The sequence below is a fragment of the Leopardus geoffroyi genome, chromosome B1, assembly GCF_018350155.1.
Source record: "Leopardus geoffroyi isolate Oge1 chromosome B1, O.geoffroyi_Oge1_pat1.0, whole genome shotgun sequence".
Lineage (NCBI taxonomy): Eukaryota > Metazoa > Chordata > Mammalia > Carnivora > Felidae > Leopardus > Leopardus geoffroyi.
In genome coordinates this window covers 35,196,765-35,215,051 of record NC_059327.1, presented here as the reverse complement: position 1 = coordinate 35,215,051, position 18,287 = coordinate 35,196,765, and the positions used below count along the sequence as shown (strand labels likewise).

The 18,287-nt window shown below is 36.8% G+C and overlaps 1 protein-coding gene across 8 annotated transcripts in view; it reads left to right on the top strand.

The window, feature by feature from the left end:
* PPP3CC (protein phosphatase 3 catalytic subunit gamma) overlaps window positions 1-18,287 on the top strand; it is a 100,553-nt gene that overhangs the window by 68,997 nt on the left and 13,269 nt on the right. For all 8 annotated transcript variants that reach the window (XM_045457499.1, XM_045457485.1, XM_045457482.1 and 5 more), the window contains exons 7-10: window positions 3,385-3,462; window positions 3,549-3,643; window positions 7,364-7,489; window positions 8,217-8,288. In XM_045457499.1, coding sequence (XP_045313455.1) covers window positions 3,385-3,462; window positions 3,549-3,643; window positions 7,364-7,489; window positions 8,217-8,288 — 371 coding nt within the window. The remainder of the gene's footprint in view (window positions 1-3,384; window positions 3,463-3,548; window positions 3,644-7,363; window positions 7,490-8,216; window positions 8,289-18,287) is intronic.

Here is an 18,287-nt window from a genome sequence, read left to right as displayed (position 1 = left end):
CTATAAAAGTATTTTTTCTCCTTTATGATTTTTAAAAATAATTTTTTAATGTTTATTCATTTTTTGAGAGACAGAGACAGTGTGAGTGGGGGAGGGGCAGAGAGAGAGGGAGACACAGAATCTGAAACAGGCTTCAGGCTCTGAGCTGTCAGCACAGAGCCTGACATGGGGCTCGAACTCATGGACCATGAGATCATGACTTGAGCCGAAGTCAGATATTCAATTGGCGGAGGCACCCAGGCGCCCCCTTCCATATGGTTTTCTTTTTTTTTTTTTTTTTTTTTTTTTAATTTTTTTTAACGTTTATTTATTTTTGAGACAGAGAGAGACAGAGCATGAACGGGGGAGGGGCAGAGAGAGAGGGAGACACAGAATCGGAAGCAGGCTCCAGGCTCTGAGCCATCAGCCCAGAGCCCGACGTGGGGCTCGAACTCACTGACCGCGAGATCGTGACCTGAGCCGAAGTCGGACGCTCAACCGACTGAGCCACCCAGGCGCCCCCCATATGGTTTTCTTAAGAACATTTTATTTTCTCCAGCTTATTTTAGTATAAGAATACAGTATATGATACATACAACATACAGAATATCTGTCAGTTGACTGTTACGGGTAATACTTCTGGTCAGCAGACCAGTAATTAAATTTTGGGGGAGTCAAAAGTTATATACATGAGGGGTGCCTTGCTGGCTCAGTAAGTAGAGCCTGCAACTCTTGATCTCAGGGTTGTGAGTTCAGGCCCCACATTGGGCATGGCGCCTACTTCAAAAGAGTAATACATGTGAAAAAAGGTTATACAGTTACACAGTTATAAAAAGTTACACAGATTTTTGACTGTGCAGGGAGTTAGCACTCCCTACATTATTCAGGGGTCAATGGTTCAAGGTTATTCATTGCTGTATTATTATCTTTTTAAATGTTTATTTATTTTGAAAGAGCATGAGTAGAGGAGGGACAGAGAGAATCCCAAGCAAGCTCCATGCTGTTAATTTTGACACTTAAGCCAGACACTTAACCAACTGAGCCACCCAGGCGCCCCTCACTGCTGTATTATTTATGATAAAAGATTTAAAACAATCTAGATGTTCAATAGAAGGCTAGTTAAATACCTTGTGGTACATTCAGACAGTGGAACGTGCCAGACTATACAGTGAAGCTGTTTTTAAAAAAGAAAAAAAAAAAAAAAAAAAAAACCTTTGTACACTGATATAAAATCCTGGCATACTTTGTTTTATTGCACTTTGCTGTATTGTACTTCATAGATACTGAGTTTTTTTACACATTGAAGGTTGGGGCAATCTTGTGTTGAGCAGGTCTCTTGGTGTTATTTTTCCAAAAGCATTTGCTCATGTCATGTCCCTGTGTACATTTTGGTAATTCTCCCTATATTTCAAACTTTTTAAATTGTTATTATATTTGTTATGGTGATCTGTGATCAGTGATTAAAACCACTGAATTCTCAGATTATGGTTAGTATTTTTTGGCAATATTTTTAAATTAAGATATGTACATTGTTTTTTAGACATAATGTTATTGCACACTCAATAGACTACAGTATAGTGTAAACGTAACTTTTTCATGCACTGGGAAACAAAAAAATTCATTTGACTCACTTTGTTTTGATATTTGCTTTGTTGTGGTGGTGTGGAACAGAACCAACTATATCTCCAAGGCATGCCTGTAGAACATCTTTTAAAGAGTACTCAAAGAAACTAGGAACATTGGTTGTTTCTAGGGTAGCTGGAAGCTAGATGTAGGAAGAAGGAAGGCATTTGGGGTGCCTAGCTGGCTCAGTTGATCTTGGGGTTGAGAGTTTGAGCCACATGTTTGGTGTAGAGATTACTAAAAATAAATAAATAAATTTAAAAAAAATGAGAGAAGGGAGGTATTTCATTGTATAATCATTTGTATCTTTCAATTTTATACCAAATGAATGTACAATCTATTTTAAAAGTTAATATTTTCTAATGAGCATCATAAGAAACAAAGGTTTAAACATAAAGTAAATAATTGGGGCACCTGAGTGGCTCAGTCGGTTAAGCATCCAACTCTTGGTCTCAGCTCATGATTCTTGGTCATGATCTCACAGTTTGTGGGTTCAGGCCTTGCACTGGGTTCTGCACTGCCGATGCTGAGCCTGCTTGGGATTCTGTCTCTCCCCCTCTCTCTCTGCCCTTCCCATGCTAGTGCTTTCTCTCTCTCTCTCAAAATAAATAATGATAAAGTAAATACTTAACACTTGGATAATTCCAGGATAATTTGGTATTTTCCAGTTCTTCCTATCAGGTATTTCTAAATGTAGAAAGATAACATTACTGAAAGAGAATGTTAGGAGCAGATGTAAATATCAGACCTTTCATTAGAATACGGTTGGGTGTAATATTTGTATTTACTCCTAAAATATTCCTGTATAATATTAATTTGGCATAGATATTACCTGTGAAGCTGTTAGTAGATTCTTTAACTTTTCAAACCATTTGACAGTTTGAAATTTGTGTATTCAATTTTTAGCAACTAATAATCTTTCTCTGTCTCTCTTTCTCTCACACCACACACACACACTCTCTCTCTCTCTCTCTCTCTAGCCCTCTCTCTCTCTCTCTCCCCCTCTCCCTGGTACTTTTTTTTATATCAAGACACAAAGAGGGGCGCCTGGGTGGCGCAGTCGGTTAAGCGTCCGACTTCAGCAAGGTCACGATCTCGCGGTCCGTGAGTTCGAGCCCCGCGTCGGGCTCTGGGCTGATGGCTCAGAGCCTGGAGCCTGTTTCCGATTCTGTGTCTCCCTCTCTCTCTGCCCCTCCCCTGTTCATGCTCTGTCTCTCTCTGTCCCAAAAATAAATAAACGTTGAAAAAAAAAATTTAAAGACACAAAGAAAAGTTTTGGTCTTGTATTATTATGGATTAAGACAAAGACAGTTAAAAGGTAAAGGAGCTTTTTTTCTGTCGTAAGGTTATCTGTTACCTGTATATTTGATCTGGAATGAGTTATATTCATGAAGTAGAAAAACAGTGACGATTTCTAAGCCATAAATAGAGGTTCAGTGGTGGGGTGCCTGGGTGGCTCAGTCGGTTAAGCATCCAACTTCAGTTCAGGTCATAATCTTGAGGTTTGTGGGTTTGAGCCCTGCGCCAGGCTCTGTGCTGACAGCTCAGAGGTTGGAACCTGCTTCAGATTCTGTCTCCCTCTCTCTCTGCCCCTCCCCTGCTTGCTCTCTCTCTCTCTGTCTCTCAAATAAATGAACAATCAAACAAACAATAAAAGTCCAGTGTCAAAAACCTGTCTTTTTGAAACAAATTCAACTAATGTCATCTTGACTTTTCCCCTTCCTCCTATTAAAAAACAGTTGTTTTAGTTCTGGATTTATATTTTCTAATTTTCTATTCCAGTTACCCTGCAGTTTGTGAATTTTTGCAGAACAATAATTTGTTATCAATAATCAGAGCGCATGAAGCCCAAGATGCTGGGTAAGTTAGATTTATACTGTACCAGATATCACTGTGGAGTTTTTGCCTTTATTATTAAGACAGACGGACTGTTATTTCTCTTCCAGGTATCGAATGTACAGGAAGAGCCAAACAACAGGCTTTCCATCACTCATTACAATTTTCTCTGCCCCCAATTACCTAGATGTCTATAACAATAAAGGTAAAAGAGTCCAGCGATATTTGAGTTTGAATTTGTGAGTAAATGTGAGCTCTAGTTTAATCATATGTGTGTGTGGTTTTAAAACATATGTAAATTTTAAATAAAAAGAAAAGAGGTCTTAGTTGAAACAAAGGCCAAGAAACTTAGAATTTAGGCTACTGCTTGGTTTCCATTTCCTAAGGAGTATTGGGCTCTGTAAATAAATAATAGGTTTGGTTTGTACTCCTGAATCAAAATATAAGACAAATAAATTACTTCAGGTTCAAGTTAGAATAGTCACCATAAATTATTAGTTTTGGTGAATTTATTTGTAACAGTACCTCAATAAAATGTCACTGTTTGGTGTTTTAATGTTTGTACATTATTAAGCTGTTTTTGGTTTTCTTGAGGAATGGTATAGGCAGAGTGAATACCATAAAAAATTAAGAAAAATCATTTTAGTCCAATCCCTGCCAGAAACTAGTAGTGTAACTTTAGGTCTGTCATGTAATTTTTCTAAACCTCAATTTCCCGTATTAAAAAGGAGGATTAAATATAAATATGCCTTCAGTCCAGAAGTTCTCATTCTAAGACTTTATCCTATTGAAATTTTTTCTTTTTAAGTATGCCCAATGTGGGCCTTGAACGCATGACCTTGAGATTGAGAGTCACATGCTCTATTGACTGAGCCAGCCAGGTGCCCTGAAATCTTCTTTTTCTTTCTTTCTTTTTTTTTTTTTTTTAATTTTTTAAGATTCATAGTTTGTAAGTTTTGTAGCAGGGCAGACTTCCTCTGTAATATCCTCTGTAACATCCTCTGTAACTATTTTGTTGTTTATAAAGTATGACTATAAAATAATAGAACTTTAATACAAACATGCCAGAACGTATATATCCAAGTGAGTATTGTCCCTTCACAGTAGTTACCTTGGGAAGCTACACGCTTATTCCAACAATGCTGCCATTGTTCAAAACGTTTTTGGAACTCCTCTTTTGGCCTTGCCTTCGGAATCTGCGACACATTCTTTTGATTATCCTCAGTGATGGGAAACCTTCGTCCTTTGAGGGTGGATTTGATTTTTGGAACAGCCAAAAGTTATTCGGAGTCAAGACTGGTGAATAAGGTGAGTGATCAAGCTAGATGGTACCATTTGGGGTCAGAAACAAGGTATGATTATAGGGTAATGAGACTGGTTTTTCTTGTGTTGCTTATAAAATGGGTCTGGAGGCAATTCCACAAGAGGAGTTCCAAAAATGTTTTGAGTAATGGCAGCATCTTTGGATTAAATATACAGTAAGGCAGCAAGGTGTATTGAAAAGAGCACTAATAAGCTGAGTCAGAAAGTCTAGTCTAGCCCTGCTTCACTTTTCAGTCCACAGTAAACATGACACTTAATTTCACATCAATAAGATATTTAACTTCTCTGAGCCTCAGTGTATCTTTAAAATACCTGCCATATAGGGTTGTTGAAGATAAGTTGGAATAATAAAAATAAATATTAAAAAGCATGAAACTCTACATTGCTGTAGTACTATAACATTTTACAGTTGTGCCTCGTATGACTATGTCAAAGGACCACACTCATCTCATATATAAGGTCTGGTGTGTTTGTAGTTGGTGGTTTCTTAAGTCTCATTACTTTATAGTCATACCTTGTATATGCAGGTGGGGAGTCAAGTTTAAAAGCAGTCCACAGTATACTCACTACATAACCTGAGCCTGTGTAAAGGGAAACCATGGAATGGCACATCTCATTTCAATCTGATTTGAATCAGTCATCTTAGTGTGTCCTTCAGTGGCTTCCTATTCATTTTTAAAAACACTTCTTTGGCTTAAGCTCTCCCCCAGCCGTATAGTTCTTTACATCTCGTCATTCTTTTCTGAGTCTTAGCTGTCTAGCCACAACACTCAGCTTCTCCCTAACTCCATTTTTTCTTATTTCCTTCTTCCTAATATGCCCAATATATTAGAGACTTAGTTTTGTTCTTGTTTCTTCCATTGTGAGTGGTGTGTGTTGCTTGTGTTGGTAACTTCTTCAAGAATACTTAGTGGCTATAGTCCTCATATTTGTGATGAAGACTGTCCCTTCTCCCTTTTTAGACCTCAGCTGGTAAGTGTGTCTCTTGATTGCACGGTGGATTTATCGGTGTGCTCAACTAAAACGTGCCACCCAAAACAGCAGTCATTTTACTGACTCACTGAACACCAGCTCATTTTTGGCCCATTCTAACCTGGTATTGATCTTGATTATTCCTTTAGCAAACTTTTAAAGTCACAGTCCAGTTTACTGGATTTTTCTGTTGACTTTGATATAACTGGTAACTTTATCTTGAAACATTCTTATTTTCCTTGCTTTTTCTCAAAAATTTTTTTTTTTAGGAAAAAGAAAATGTGGCATCTGAACCAATGTCTGCTGGTACTCAATTACTCCCCACAGAAGTACTTCTTTTCTTGAAAGACAAGACCACTTGTCTTGCAAGACAATTCACTTCCCCTTTTCTTTTTCTCTCTCTTCTTCTGTTGCTTTTCTTGCATATTGGTACCAACAAGTAATTCTCAGTTCCAGTGATTATGTGAAAGGTCCTTAAGTCATAATTTTTAAAGATTTCTATTCCTATTTTTTTTGTTTCCACTGGGAACGTACACAAAAACAATTTTTTTATCCTTTCATTTATAATTATCCACTGTAAAGACCCACCTTTCACCTCTTTTTCCTGTGTAGATTGAGGAAATTATTGAGTAAAATATATGCATAATAAAATACATATACACGAAAACATTGTATCTAGTGGCAGGTTTTTAAGAGCAGGCAATCCTACTTTCATGTATTTTCTTCATGATGTACATTTTAGACAGCCAGTAACTTACATTTTGAGCACACTAGGCAATCATTTAATAAGCAAAGAAACGGGAACCAGGGAATGACCTGTACCTCATTTCTGGAGTACTTCATACCTGATTCTATTTATGATCACTATAAGAGTAAAGAGAATAATGCAAACAACATCACAGTGCTTTTGCTCATGGTGAAGTCCAAGAAATTGGATTTCAAAACTTTTAAAATATAAAGAAAATTAGTTTGGTACCAAAGTATGTGTACAAATAAATAAACTGGTTAATTTAAACATTTATACAGTGCTAGCAATATACTGGCTGTGTATAGGAGAGATGGCTGTTTTAATCCTCTTTATATATGTAGATTATTTAATCTACTTTTGAGCCTTGTAAATTGCTCTAAGTTTACCATCTGTATCCCCCACTGTGAATTGATAATTGCTATGCTATAAACTCCCAGAGTTTATAAAATCTTTGGCTCTGGATAATGACTAGCAAAATAGGCTGTGTTCATTTAATGAAAAATGTTTGCCTTCAAAAGAGAGCTGTAATTGTAACCATTTGGCCTATAAAGGGAAATTATGACAACATTTTTCTAATGTGGAACCTGAGATTTCTATAGATGGTTACTGTGCAGTGGCCCTTTGAAGTTTCAGAGCTCAGTTTCTTTTGTACTTTTATTATATGGGATCTTCAGGTAACTTTGTTCCTTGGGGTAATTCTTAAAAGAATGAGGTGTATAAAATGCTTTAAGATTTTCCATCTGCTCTTAAATACCGAGGCCTGAATTTACAAATGGAGAGTAAGTTCCTGAATTCTGTTTAGTAGGTATGCAGCTGTATGAAGCATGCCAGTTGCTGTGTCATGTTCCTCTGTGCCAGATTCTCTTGCTTTTTCCTTTTTAGCTGCTGTGTTAAAATATGAAAACAATGTCATGAATATCAGGCAGTTTAACTGTTCTCCACACCCCTACTGGCTTCCAAACTTTATGGATGTTTTCACATGGTCTTTGCCTTTTGTTGGGGAAAAAGGTAAGGAACTAAAGCATCTGGGCTATCAGTTGTCTTAATTAGTAATGGAGTACACTTTTATATTTGCATGAGTCTCCTGATGGTTCAGAAATGTTTTTCTTAAAGTTATAAGAAGTATTTTCGAATTTTCTTTGTTCTCTACAAAGGTTTTTAAATGGTACTTGGTTTTTAAGTTAAAGTTCTAGTCGATTATGTTCTTCTTATTGTAAATATCAACTTAAAATAGCTATCCTACTGTGATCAAGATGTTAAAATAACATAAGTCACTACACCATTCCTTCAGGGACTTCTTCAGTGGTAAAGATATTTAAAAAGAAAATACTGTCCTTAGAATTTCATTTGTGCACCTATACAAATAAGCTATGCAAATATAAAATAAGTCTGTTGGACATAGACATGGTGGCTTAACTTCTTTGTAAAATGGGAAGAAATCTTTTCATGTACATCAGTGAGGAAAAGGTTCTGGACAGCAGTCTCATGAAATCAAGTAATTAATGCAATAGAATCATCAAGACCGAACTTTCATCGAAGCAAGTAATTTCCCCAAATTCTATATAAACCCAAAGGTCTAGATTTAATGCTACTCTTTATGAATACTCTTAGTAGCATAATGACAAATCATTTTTGTCTATGTTTATTTAACATGTATGTTTAGACAGCCACATCATTATAGAGAAAGTACCTTAATAATTGTATAAATTTTGGGTTATTTTGTCTTATTGTATAGTCACAGAGATGCTGGTTAACGTTCTCAACATATGCTCTGATGATGAATTGATTTCTGAAGATGAAATTGAAGGTAAACTTGCCTTTTTCTCATTTGAACTAGAAATGAAGAAGTTTTGGTTTTGGTTTTAGTTCGTTTTGAATAATTTTTTTGACTTATTAAAAAAGAATTATGTTCTTTCCAGAAAAATTAAATTTGAAAAATACAGGAAACCATAAGTAAGAACAAAAAAGTTACCTATAATCCTGCCATCTCATAGATATCCACTGTTCACATCTTGATGTGATACTGTGTTACCTGTCTTTTATCTTTGCATATATTTTCCCATTTTTTCTTTTTAACAAAAATGAGGTCATATAATAGTATCACAAACATTTATAGTTACTTATTTTGAGAGAGAGAGAGATAGAGAGAGAGACAGACAGACAGTGCAAGCAGGGGAGGGGCAGAGAGAGGGGAGAGAGAGAATCCTAAGCAGGCTTTGCACTGGACATTCAGAGAGCCCAATGTGGGGCTTGAACTCACAAACCATGAGATCATGACCCGAGCTAAAATCAGGAGTCAAGATGCATAACCAACTGAGCCACCCAGGTGCCCCTATAGTTTTTTTGTAGACTAATTTTTAACAGTTATATAGTTGTCCTTGTTGATAATGTTTTGTTTTAATCAGTCCCCTGCTGTTGGATGTTGGATTTTTCCGACATTTTTGTTTTAAAACCCCACAGTTTGGAAAATTCTTAAAGATAAATCTTTATACATTCTGTCAACAACCACTATTTATCACATGCCTAATATATGGCAAGTACTGTTTGGGTCCTTGCATACAATAAGCTTATATTCTAGTGGAAGAAAGAGAAACAATAGATAAGTGCAATATATGGTATGAAAGAAAGGAAGCAATATTAGGATGTTGAGAATAACATTTTCTTGATTATTTTCATAGGATAAATTTCTAGAAATTATAATTTAAATCAGATACAGATAACCTCTAGAAAGGTTGTACTAGGTTATATTTTTTGTGTGTGATGCATAGTTCATAGTGCTCTCTCCAATTATAGTTTTTATAATCTGGTGCTTTTTATATTTTAATTTGTATTTTTATGATGACTAATGAACATTTTTTGTTGTATTTATTGACCATATATGTTTTTCTTTTGTGAATTTGTCTATGCATACCTTTTGCCCATTTTCCTACTGGGTTATGTGCACGTTTTTTTGTTTTTTGCTTTTCTTACTGGCCTGTGGGCGTGAGGGATCTTTATGTAGTAACATTTTGTTATATATATAGCCACGTATTTTTTTCCTAGGATGTTGTGGGAGGTTTGATTTTAAATATATATTTTTTAATGTTTATTTATTTTGAGAGAGACAGAGACAGAATGTGAGCAGGGTAGGGGCAGAGAGAGGGAGACACAGAATCTAAAGCAGGCTCCAGGCTCTGAGCTGTCAGCACAGAGCCCATCGTGGGGCTCGAACTCACAAACCGCGAGATCATGACCTGAGCCGAAGTTGGACGCTCAACCTGGACGCTTAACTGACTGAGCCACGCAGGCGCCCTGAGGGTTGATTTTAAAGTTAGGTCCTAACTTATCTGAGAATGCAGAAGATTTTGGAAAGATGGTGGTACCTGAGTTCAAAACTCTGGCTGTCTCATTTTCCAAGCTGTGTGCTAAAGTGATTCACTCAACTGTTAGGATAAATTATCTACGTCGGGGAAAGCCTAGCCTACTTTGGGCAGATAGAGTCTTAAACATATTTATGTTTTAGATTCCACAGTGAAGGTGAGGAGCAGATGGAGCATAGCTTGTGAGTGCCTTTATGTAAGATAAGAGATCACTAGAAGGAACCAATTCTTTGTGAAGGAAGAGTACAGACAAGGAAAATTGAAACGAAATAAAGAATTTAAGTTGGAGGAAGAGGAAGAAATAGATCTAGTAGAATTTATATTCAAATTTAAGTGGACATGGAAGTTATTGTGAACTCTATTATATGTATTAAGAAAGGATTCTTAATGATCATAAAGGTATGCTTATAAAATTATGCCAAAAATTGCATATATATATATGTATATATATATATAAAAGGATTGCAAATATATATATTACAAAATTGCAAATATATATATTAAAGAATTGTTATAATAGCAACAGATTCAAAGCAATCTAAATGTCCCTCAGTGGAGAGGTGGGTAATTCAATTATGATATATCCATATGATTGATTCTCTACATAGAATATTATTTTCTTCATGCAAACCTCCTTTGTCCCATTCTCTTCTAGTCAGTTCTTATTCAGCTTATTGTAACATCCTCATGGAAGACATTTCTGACCTCCCTGACTAGATCCAATACCCCTGTCATGCTGTCTCATATCGACCTGTACCTCTCCTTAGCATTTGATAGAGTTGTAATTTTGCATTTATTTATATTATTGTAAGATTAATATATTTTACTCCCACTCAACTGTCAATTCCCTGAATGCTGGGACACAATTGGTTTTTGGTTTTAGGGCTTACCAGTATAGCCCTAAAGCCAAGTGTAGTGCAGTGAGCATGGTAAAGTAAATATTTGTTGAGTTAGATTCAGTGATATGAAGGGCAACTATTAAAAAAAGAATGGAGTAAGGCTATCAGTGCTAATATGGAAAATTTATTAGATATTCTGTTAAGTGCAAAAGTGAATGAACAGAATCCTGTCATTCTCATTTTTTACAGGATGTAAAGATATCAGCTGATACATGCTTTCTAATTTTTTTTCTGAAAGGAAACAAAGAATAACCATCTAGGTTATAATGGTGAATTGAATACACCTCTAATTCCATTCCTTCCTGAAACCACACTAAAACCACAGTACAATTTTGGTTTTATTTAAGTGATATAAATTAAGGATTTCCACTTTGGTAATATCAGACTAGATAGTGTAAATCAACCCTGACTTAAGATCACTGCAAAAGCTACACGCAGGATTGTAAAATTTGCTTTAAAGGCATTCAGAAAGCTAACAAAGTAAAATAATTACCAAGTTGAGATCTGGAAAAAGGCATAAATCCAGAGAGGTAAAACCAACATTTGGGACTATTTGTCTCCTGGAGATATTAATGAATTTCAAAAGAGAGGGTAAGAGGTTGAGCAGCCCTCTTGATAGAAGCTAAAAAGTTAGGGGTCATGGCTTGCTAAGGATGATGTGAGTGCTGGTAATTTTCTCCTCATTGGTTTGGGATCCCAGAAGGTCGCATCCATGTAAGTAAAGGTAAGGGTGAACTGGAAATAGAACAGCCCTCAAAGGGACTACAGCTTACCCTCAAATCATTTCAATCCATGAAATTTAAATGAAGTAGCCCCAGGCACCTGGCAAAAGCAAACCTCTCTAGGCTAAGATAACATCATGTAGGGCCTTAAATTCCTACAAATAGCCTTTCAAATATAATACGTGGCTCACAACCAAAATAACTAGGCATATGAGGAGATAGAACAACATGAATGAGAACCAGCAGAAACAGCAAAAAATAAAAACAGATGCCAGATTCTCCAGACATTGGCTTTATCAGACTGAACTTTAAAATAGCTATGCTAGGGGCTCCTGGGTGGCTCTATCAGTTGAGTGTCCGACTTAGGCTCAGGTCATGATCTCATGGTTCTTGGGTTCAAGTCCCACATTGGGCTGTCTGCTGTCAGTGAGAAGCCTGCTTTGGATCCTCTGTCCCCAAACCCCCTGCACCTCTCCTGCTTGCTCTCTCTCTCTCTCTCAAAAGTAAATAAAATAAAAAACATTTAAAATAAAATAACTGTGCTAAAAACAAAACCAAAACAATGATTACTGTGTTCAAGATCATAAAAAACTAGGTTGAAGGGGCACCTGGTCAAGCATCAGACTTCAGCTCAGGTCACAATCTCACAGTTTGTGATTTTGACCCCTGCATCAGGCTCTGCACTGACAGTGCAGAGCTTAGTTGGGATTCTCTCTCTCTCTCTCTCTCTCTCTCTCTCTGTCTTTCTGTCTTTCTGTCTTTCTCCCCTCCCCCCACTGCCTCCCTGTCTCCCTCTCTCTCTCTCTGCCCCTCCTCAACCTGTGCTTTCTTTCTCTCTCAAAATAAGTAAATAAACTTAAAAAAAAAAAAAACTAGGCTGAAAATTTTGGCAAAGAATTGTGAATTATAAAAGGAGATGTAGCAGAGTTGATAAAGTACCAAAAGAAAATGCTAGGAAGGAAAAGTAAAATAAAATTTAAAACTCTGGACGGATGAATTAACAGATTCAATAAAGCTTAAACTGAGAATAAATGAACTAGGTAAGAGGTCAGAAAAAAACAATCTAGAATGAATGAATCATGAAAAGAAAAAATAAAATACCAAAAAGAAAGCCTAAGAGACAGAGGATACAGTGAACAGGCATATCATCTGTGTGTTTAGAGTCCCAAAGAAGAGATAGAGTCAGGGACAGAATCACTGTTTGAAGAGAGAATGGATAAAAATTTTCTCAATTTGTCAAGACATTAAGCTGCAGGTCGAAGAAGCTCTGTAAACCAAAGCAGAATGAATTTAAAAAATAATAATACCATCTTAAACGCATCATAGTAAAAGTACTTTGGATGACAAAAAAACTTGTGGTTGTAAAGTCAAGCCCCAAGTTCGGTGTAGAGATTACCAAGTAAATAAATAAATAAACTTCTAAAATAAAACAAAACAAAACACGTCATACTTTGGTAAGAAATGGGTGTTACAATTTAGAGTAACTTTCAAGAAAAGAGAGTTTTTTTAAGTATGTAACTTTCAAGGGGCACCTGGGTGGCTCAGCTGGTTAAGCATCTGACTTCGGCTCAGGTCATGATCTTGCAGTTCGTGAGTTCAAGTCCCACGTCAGTCTCTGTGCTGACAGCTCAGAGCCTGGAGCCTGCTTCAGATTGTCTGTCTCCCTCTCTCTCTGCCCCTCCCCCACTTTCTCTCTTTTTCTCAAAAATAAACATTAGAAAAAAATATATAACTTTCAAGTTTTAGAAAAAGTGGAACGGTAGAAAAATAATCCAGAAGAATGCAAGAAGGGAGGAAAGGTACATATAACAGTAAGATAAATAGAATAAATTATCATGGTAAATGTTTCAGAAGTTTTATTAAATGTAAATGGATAAAAGACAAATTATCAAGTAGGATTTTTTTAAATTTTGTTTGTTTTTTAACTTTATTTATTTATTTTGAGAGAGAGGGCATGTGCTCGAGCAGGGGAGGGACAGAGAGAGAGGGAGAGAGAGAATCCCAGGAGAATCCCACTGAGGGGCTTGATCCCATGACCATGAAATCATGACCTGAGCTGAAATCACGAGTTGGACACTTAACTGACTGAGCCACACAGGCACCCCAGACTTTATGTTTTATAAGAGACAAGTTCACAGCATAAGTATACAGAAAGTTTATAAGTAAAAGGAGAAGAATAAATAATATCATGCAAGTACTAACCAAAGAAAAGTTGTTACAGATAGAGTAATATTACATGAAGTAGAATCTAAAAAATAAGATGTAACAATTTAAAATGTATATGCAATTAAATAATACAGCTTCATAATATATAAAATGAAAAATAACAGAAGTATAATGAGAAATAAAAATATTCACAATGGGTAGTAGGAGAATTTAACACATACCTCTCAGTAATTGATGGAATAAGCAGACAGACAAAATTAGGAAGATCGTAGAAAATTAGAACAATGTAATTAATGAACTTGACCAACATATAAAGAACACTGCGTCCAACAGGTGCTGAATACACCTTCTTTTCAAATACACATAACATTTACAAAAATTTACAGAGCTAAAAGCAAGTTTCAGACGTCAAAGGATTAAATCATAATGACTATGTTCTTTGACCACATGCAGTTAATATATAAATCAGTAACAAAAAGATAATCTAGAACACCCTCATAATATTGGGAGATTTAAGAATATACATGATAGGGGCTCCTGGCTGGCTCAGTTGATAGAACATGTGACTCTTGATCTCAGCATCATGAGTTCAAGCCTCATGTTGGGCCTAGAGCTTACTTTAAAAAAAAAAAAAAATGTATACGGGGCGCCTGGGTGGCTCAGTCAGTTAAGTGTCCAACTTTGGCTCAGGTCTTGATCTCATGGCTTGTGAGTTTGAGCCCCATGTTGGGCTCTGTGGTGACAGTGCGGAGCCTGGAACCTGCTTTGGATTCTGTGTCTCCCTCTCTCTCTCCCCCTCCTCTGCTTGTGCTCTGTCTCTCTCTATCTCTCAAAAATAAATAAACATTGGGAAAAAAAAAATTTTAAGTATACACACACACACACAAACACACAAACACACTTGATAACCAATGAATCAAATAGCAGATGACGTTGAAAATTTGAAAGTATTTTGAGCTGAATGACTATGAAAAGTAGTACATATTAAAACTTGAGGACAGGCAGCACACCAGGCAGGCCTGGGTTTGGGGCTGGAGCCTAAACCTTGTGGCCATGTCAGCAGATGCTAACTGGTTGATAGCAGAAGAGAGGAAGTAAGTTATACTTGACCTTAAAGTAACAGGATGGTCAGAATTAAGTGAAAGAGATGCCATCTACAAAGAATTATTTAAAATTTTTATTTTTAAGTTTGTTTGTTTAAAGAGAGCATGTGTGAGGGGGAGGAGCAGAGAGAGGAAGACAGAGAATCCCAAGTAGGCTCCACACCTCTAACAGAGAGAGTCCCACACGGGGCTCAAATTCAAGAACCGTGGAATCATGACCTGAGCCAAAATCAAGAGTTGGACGCTTAACTGACTGAGCCACCCAGGTGCCCCTCCTTCAAAAATTTTAATCAGGCATTTGGCTTCATGTCCTGAGTTGCCCTTGAAGCAGAAAAGATGAATCATCACCCAGAATGGTTCAGTGTGTACAGCAAGGTCCGAGTGACTCTCCTCTGTCATGACTGTGGAGAACTGACCAAAAGATGTGAAAGTGGTCAAGCTTAATGACTAATCAGCTGCTTCGGTGTGAGTTCTTCCAAAATGCATATAAAATCTTGCATATGTCTTAGTTGCAATGTTTTTTTAAGGCATCTTCCACGAACAAATTAAGTTGTAAATTTAGTTCATCTTATACTACATTTGTAGTATAAAATCAGTGCTTAAACTCAAACCAATTTAAACTTGGGGGGGAACAAAAATTGGGTGTATCTAAAGCCATGCTTAGAGGAAAATTTATAGCTTTAAATACATATTTGGAAAAGGAGAAAGGCAGAAAATCAGCATCTATCTCGAAAAGTTGACAAAGGGTAGATAGCACTTTACACCTAAAGAAAATAGATGTCACAAAATAAAAAGAATATTGTTACAAAATAGGAAAAAAGATACAGAAAAGCAGTAATAACCAAATTGTGCTCTTAAAAGAGACTTAATAAAATTGATAAATCCCTGGTAAGACTTACCAAGTAAACAAAATGGAGACATCGGACCCTATAGACATTAAGAAAATAATGAGAATAGGGGTGCCTGGATGGCTCAGTGGGTTAGGCATCTGACTTCGGCTCAGGTCATGATCTCCCAGTTCATAGGTTCGAGCTCCTTGTCAGGGTCTGCGCTGATAGCTCAGAGCCTAGAGCCTGTTTTAGATTCTGTGTCTCCCTCTCTCTCTGTGCCATCTCCCCATCAAAAATAAATAAACATTTAAAAAAAAATGAGAATAAATTTATACCAGTGAATTTTAAAACTTAGATGAAATGGACAGATTCCTGAAAAACGTAACTTACCCAAACTGACACCATATAGAAAATCTTAATAATTACAGTCCTACCAAGAAACAGGATCTATAATTTTAAAAAAATTTTATGAAGAAAATTCCAGGTGAAGATAACTTCACCAACAGATTTACCAAACATTTAAGAAAGAAATAACACCAATCTTAAACAAATTCTTCCTGAGAATAAAAAGAAGAAATGCTCCCCTATAACTTAGTGAGGTTAGTATAACTATGATCCTAAAATGTGAAAGGACATTAATCCTAAACAAAACATCATCAAATTGAAACTAGCAATATACATAAAAGAATTCTGCCTCCCAACCAAGTTGGAAGATTTAACATTAAAAATTTAATCAGTATTACTAATGTAAAATCTTTTTTTTTTTTATTTAAAAAAAAATTTTTTTTTTCAACGTTTTATTTATTTTTGGGACAGAGAGAGACAGAGCATGAACGGGGGAGGGGCAGAGAGAGAGGGAGACACAGAATCGGAAACAGGCTCCAGGCTCTGAGCCATCAGCCCAGAGCCTGTCGCGGGGCTCGAACTCACGGGCCGCGAGATCATGACCTGGCTGAAGTCGGACGCTTAACCGACTGCGCCACCCAGGCGCCCCCCAAAAAAAATTTTTTTTTCAACGTTTATTTATTTTTGGGACAGAGAGAGACAGAGCATGAACGGGGGAGGGGCAGAGAGAGAGGGAGACACAGAATCGGAAACAGGCTCCAGGCTCTGAGCCATCAGCCCAGAGCCCGACGCGGGGCTCGAACTCACGGACCGCGAGATCGTGACCTGGCTGAAGTCGGACGCTTAACCCACTGCGCCACCCAGGCGCCCCACTAATGTAAAATCTTAATACTAGTGGAAATTGCGAGAGGGGTGTATGTGAACTCCATAGAGTCTTCACTACTTTGCTGAATGTCTAAAACTATTCTAAAATAAAAATTTTATTTAAAAAATCAGTATAATTCACTGCATTAAAAACCATAGATGTAGAGACAGCTTTGGGTAAGATTCATCCTTCTTTTGCAATAGATCCATTAATCTAGGCTTGAAGAGGAATTCTTTAACATATTTATAAAAGCCTATTGCAAACATCACATGGCAGGATGTTGAAAGTTCTCCTTAGTGATTGGGAACAGGTAAGGATGTCAGTTATTAATACCTCCATATAATACCGCATTAGAAGTTATACCCAGTAGGGGCGCCTGGGTGGCTCAGTCGGTTGAGCATCCGACTTCAGCTCAGGTCATGATCTCGCGGTCCGCGAGTTCGAGCCCCGTGTCAGGCTCTGTGCGGACAGCTCAGAGCCTGGAGCCTGTTTCGGATTGTGTGTCTCCCTCTCTCTCTGACCCTCCCCCATTCATGCCCTGTTTCTCTCTGTCTCAAAAATAAATAAACGTTTAAAAAAAAAAAAAAAGAAGTTATACCCAGCATAATAAGGCAAGAAAAAGCATCATAGGGTATAAAGATTAGAAAGAGAGAAACAAAGCTATCATTATTTATAGGTGATTTGACTGTGTGTAGAGAAAATTCAAAGGAATTTATAGATTGTTAAAATCAACAAGGGCATGTAGCTGCTGGATACAAAGTTAATAAGCAAAAATCATTTGTGTTTCTATTACCAGCAACAAGCAAAATGAAATTTTAAAGGTGCCATTTACAGTATCCTCCCTAACAATAAATCTGACAAGTGGTGTGTGATACCTCTAAGCAACAAACTATAAAACATTACTAGAGAAATTAAAGGAGATCTAAATAAATGGAAAGAAATAAAATGTACATTGAGTTTTGGAAAACTCAATATTGTAAAGATATGTTATTCCCAAATTGATCTGTGGATTCAGTACAAAGTCAACTATTAACAGACCATTTGACTGTAAAATTTATATGGAAATACTGAGGATAGATTCTAAAATTTGTATGAAAATGCTGAGGATAGGTTCTAAAATTAGTGTGGAAATAGTTTAAGTCTTGAAGAAGATCAAGGTTTACTGCAAAGCTAGAGCATTTAGGATTATTAGTGCAAGGACAGATGAGCACTGAAACAGAGTAGAGAATCCAGAAACATCACAGCATTTGTGGACACTTGATTTACACCAGAGGTGGTCCTGTAGAGTAGTGGGGAAATGATGGTATTTTTAATAAGTGTTTTGGGGATATCTGAGAAAAAAATTAAACCTGACCCATATCATATTTCAAACACAAAATAAATTCCAGACGGATTAATACATTCATATATGAGGGGCACCTGGGTGGCTCAGTCGGTTGAGCATCCGACTTCAGTGCAGGTCATGATCTCGCAGTCTGTGAGTTCGAGCCCCGCATCGGGCTCTGTGCTCACAGCTC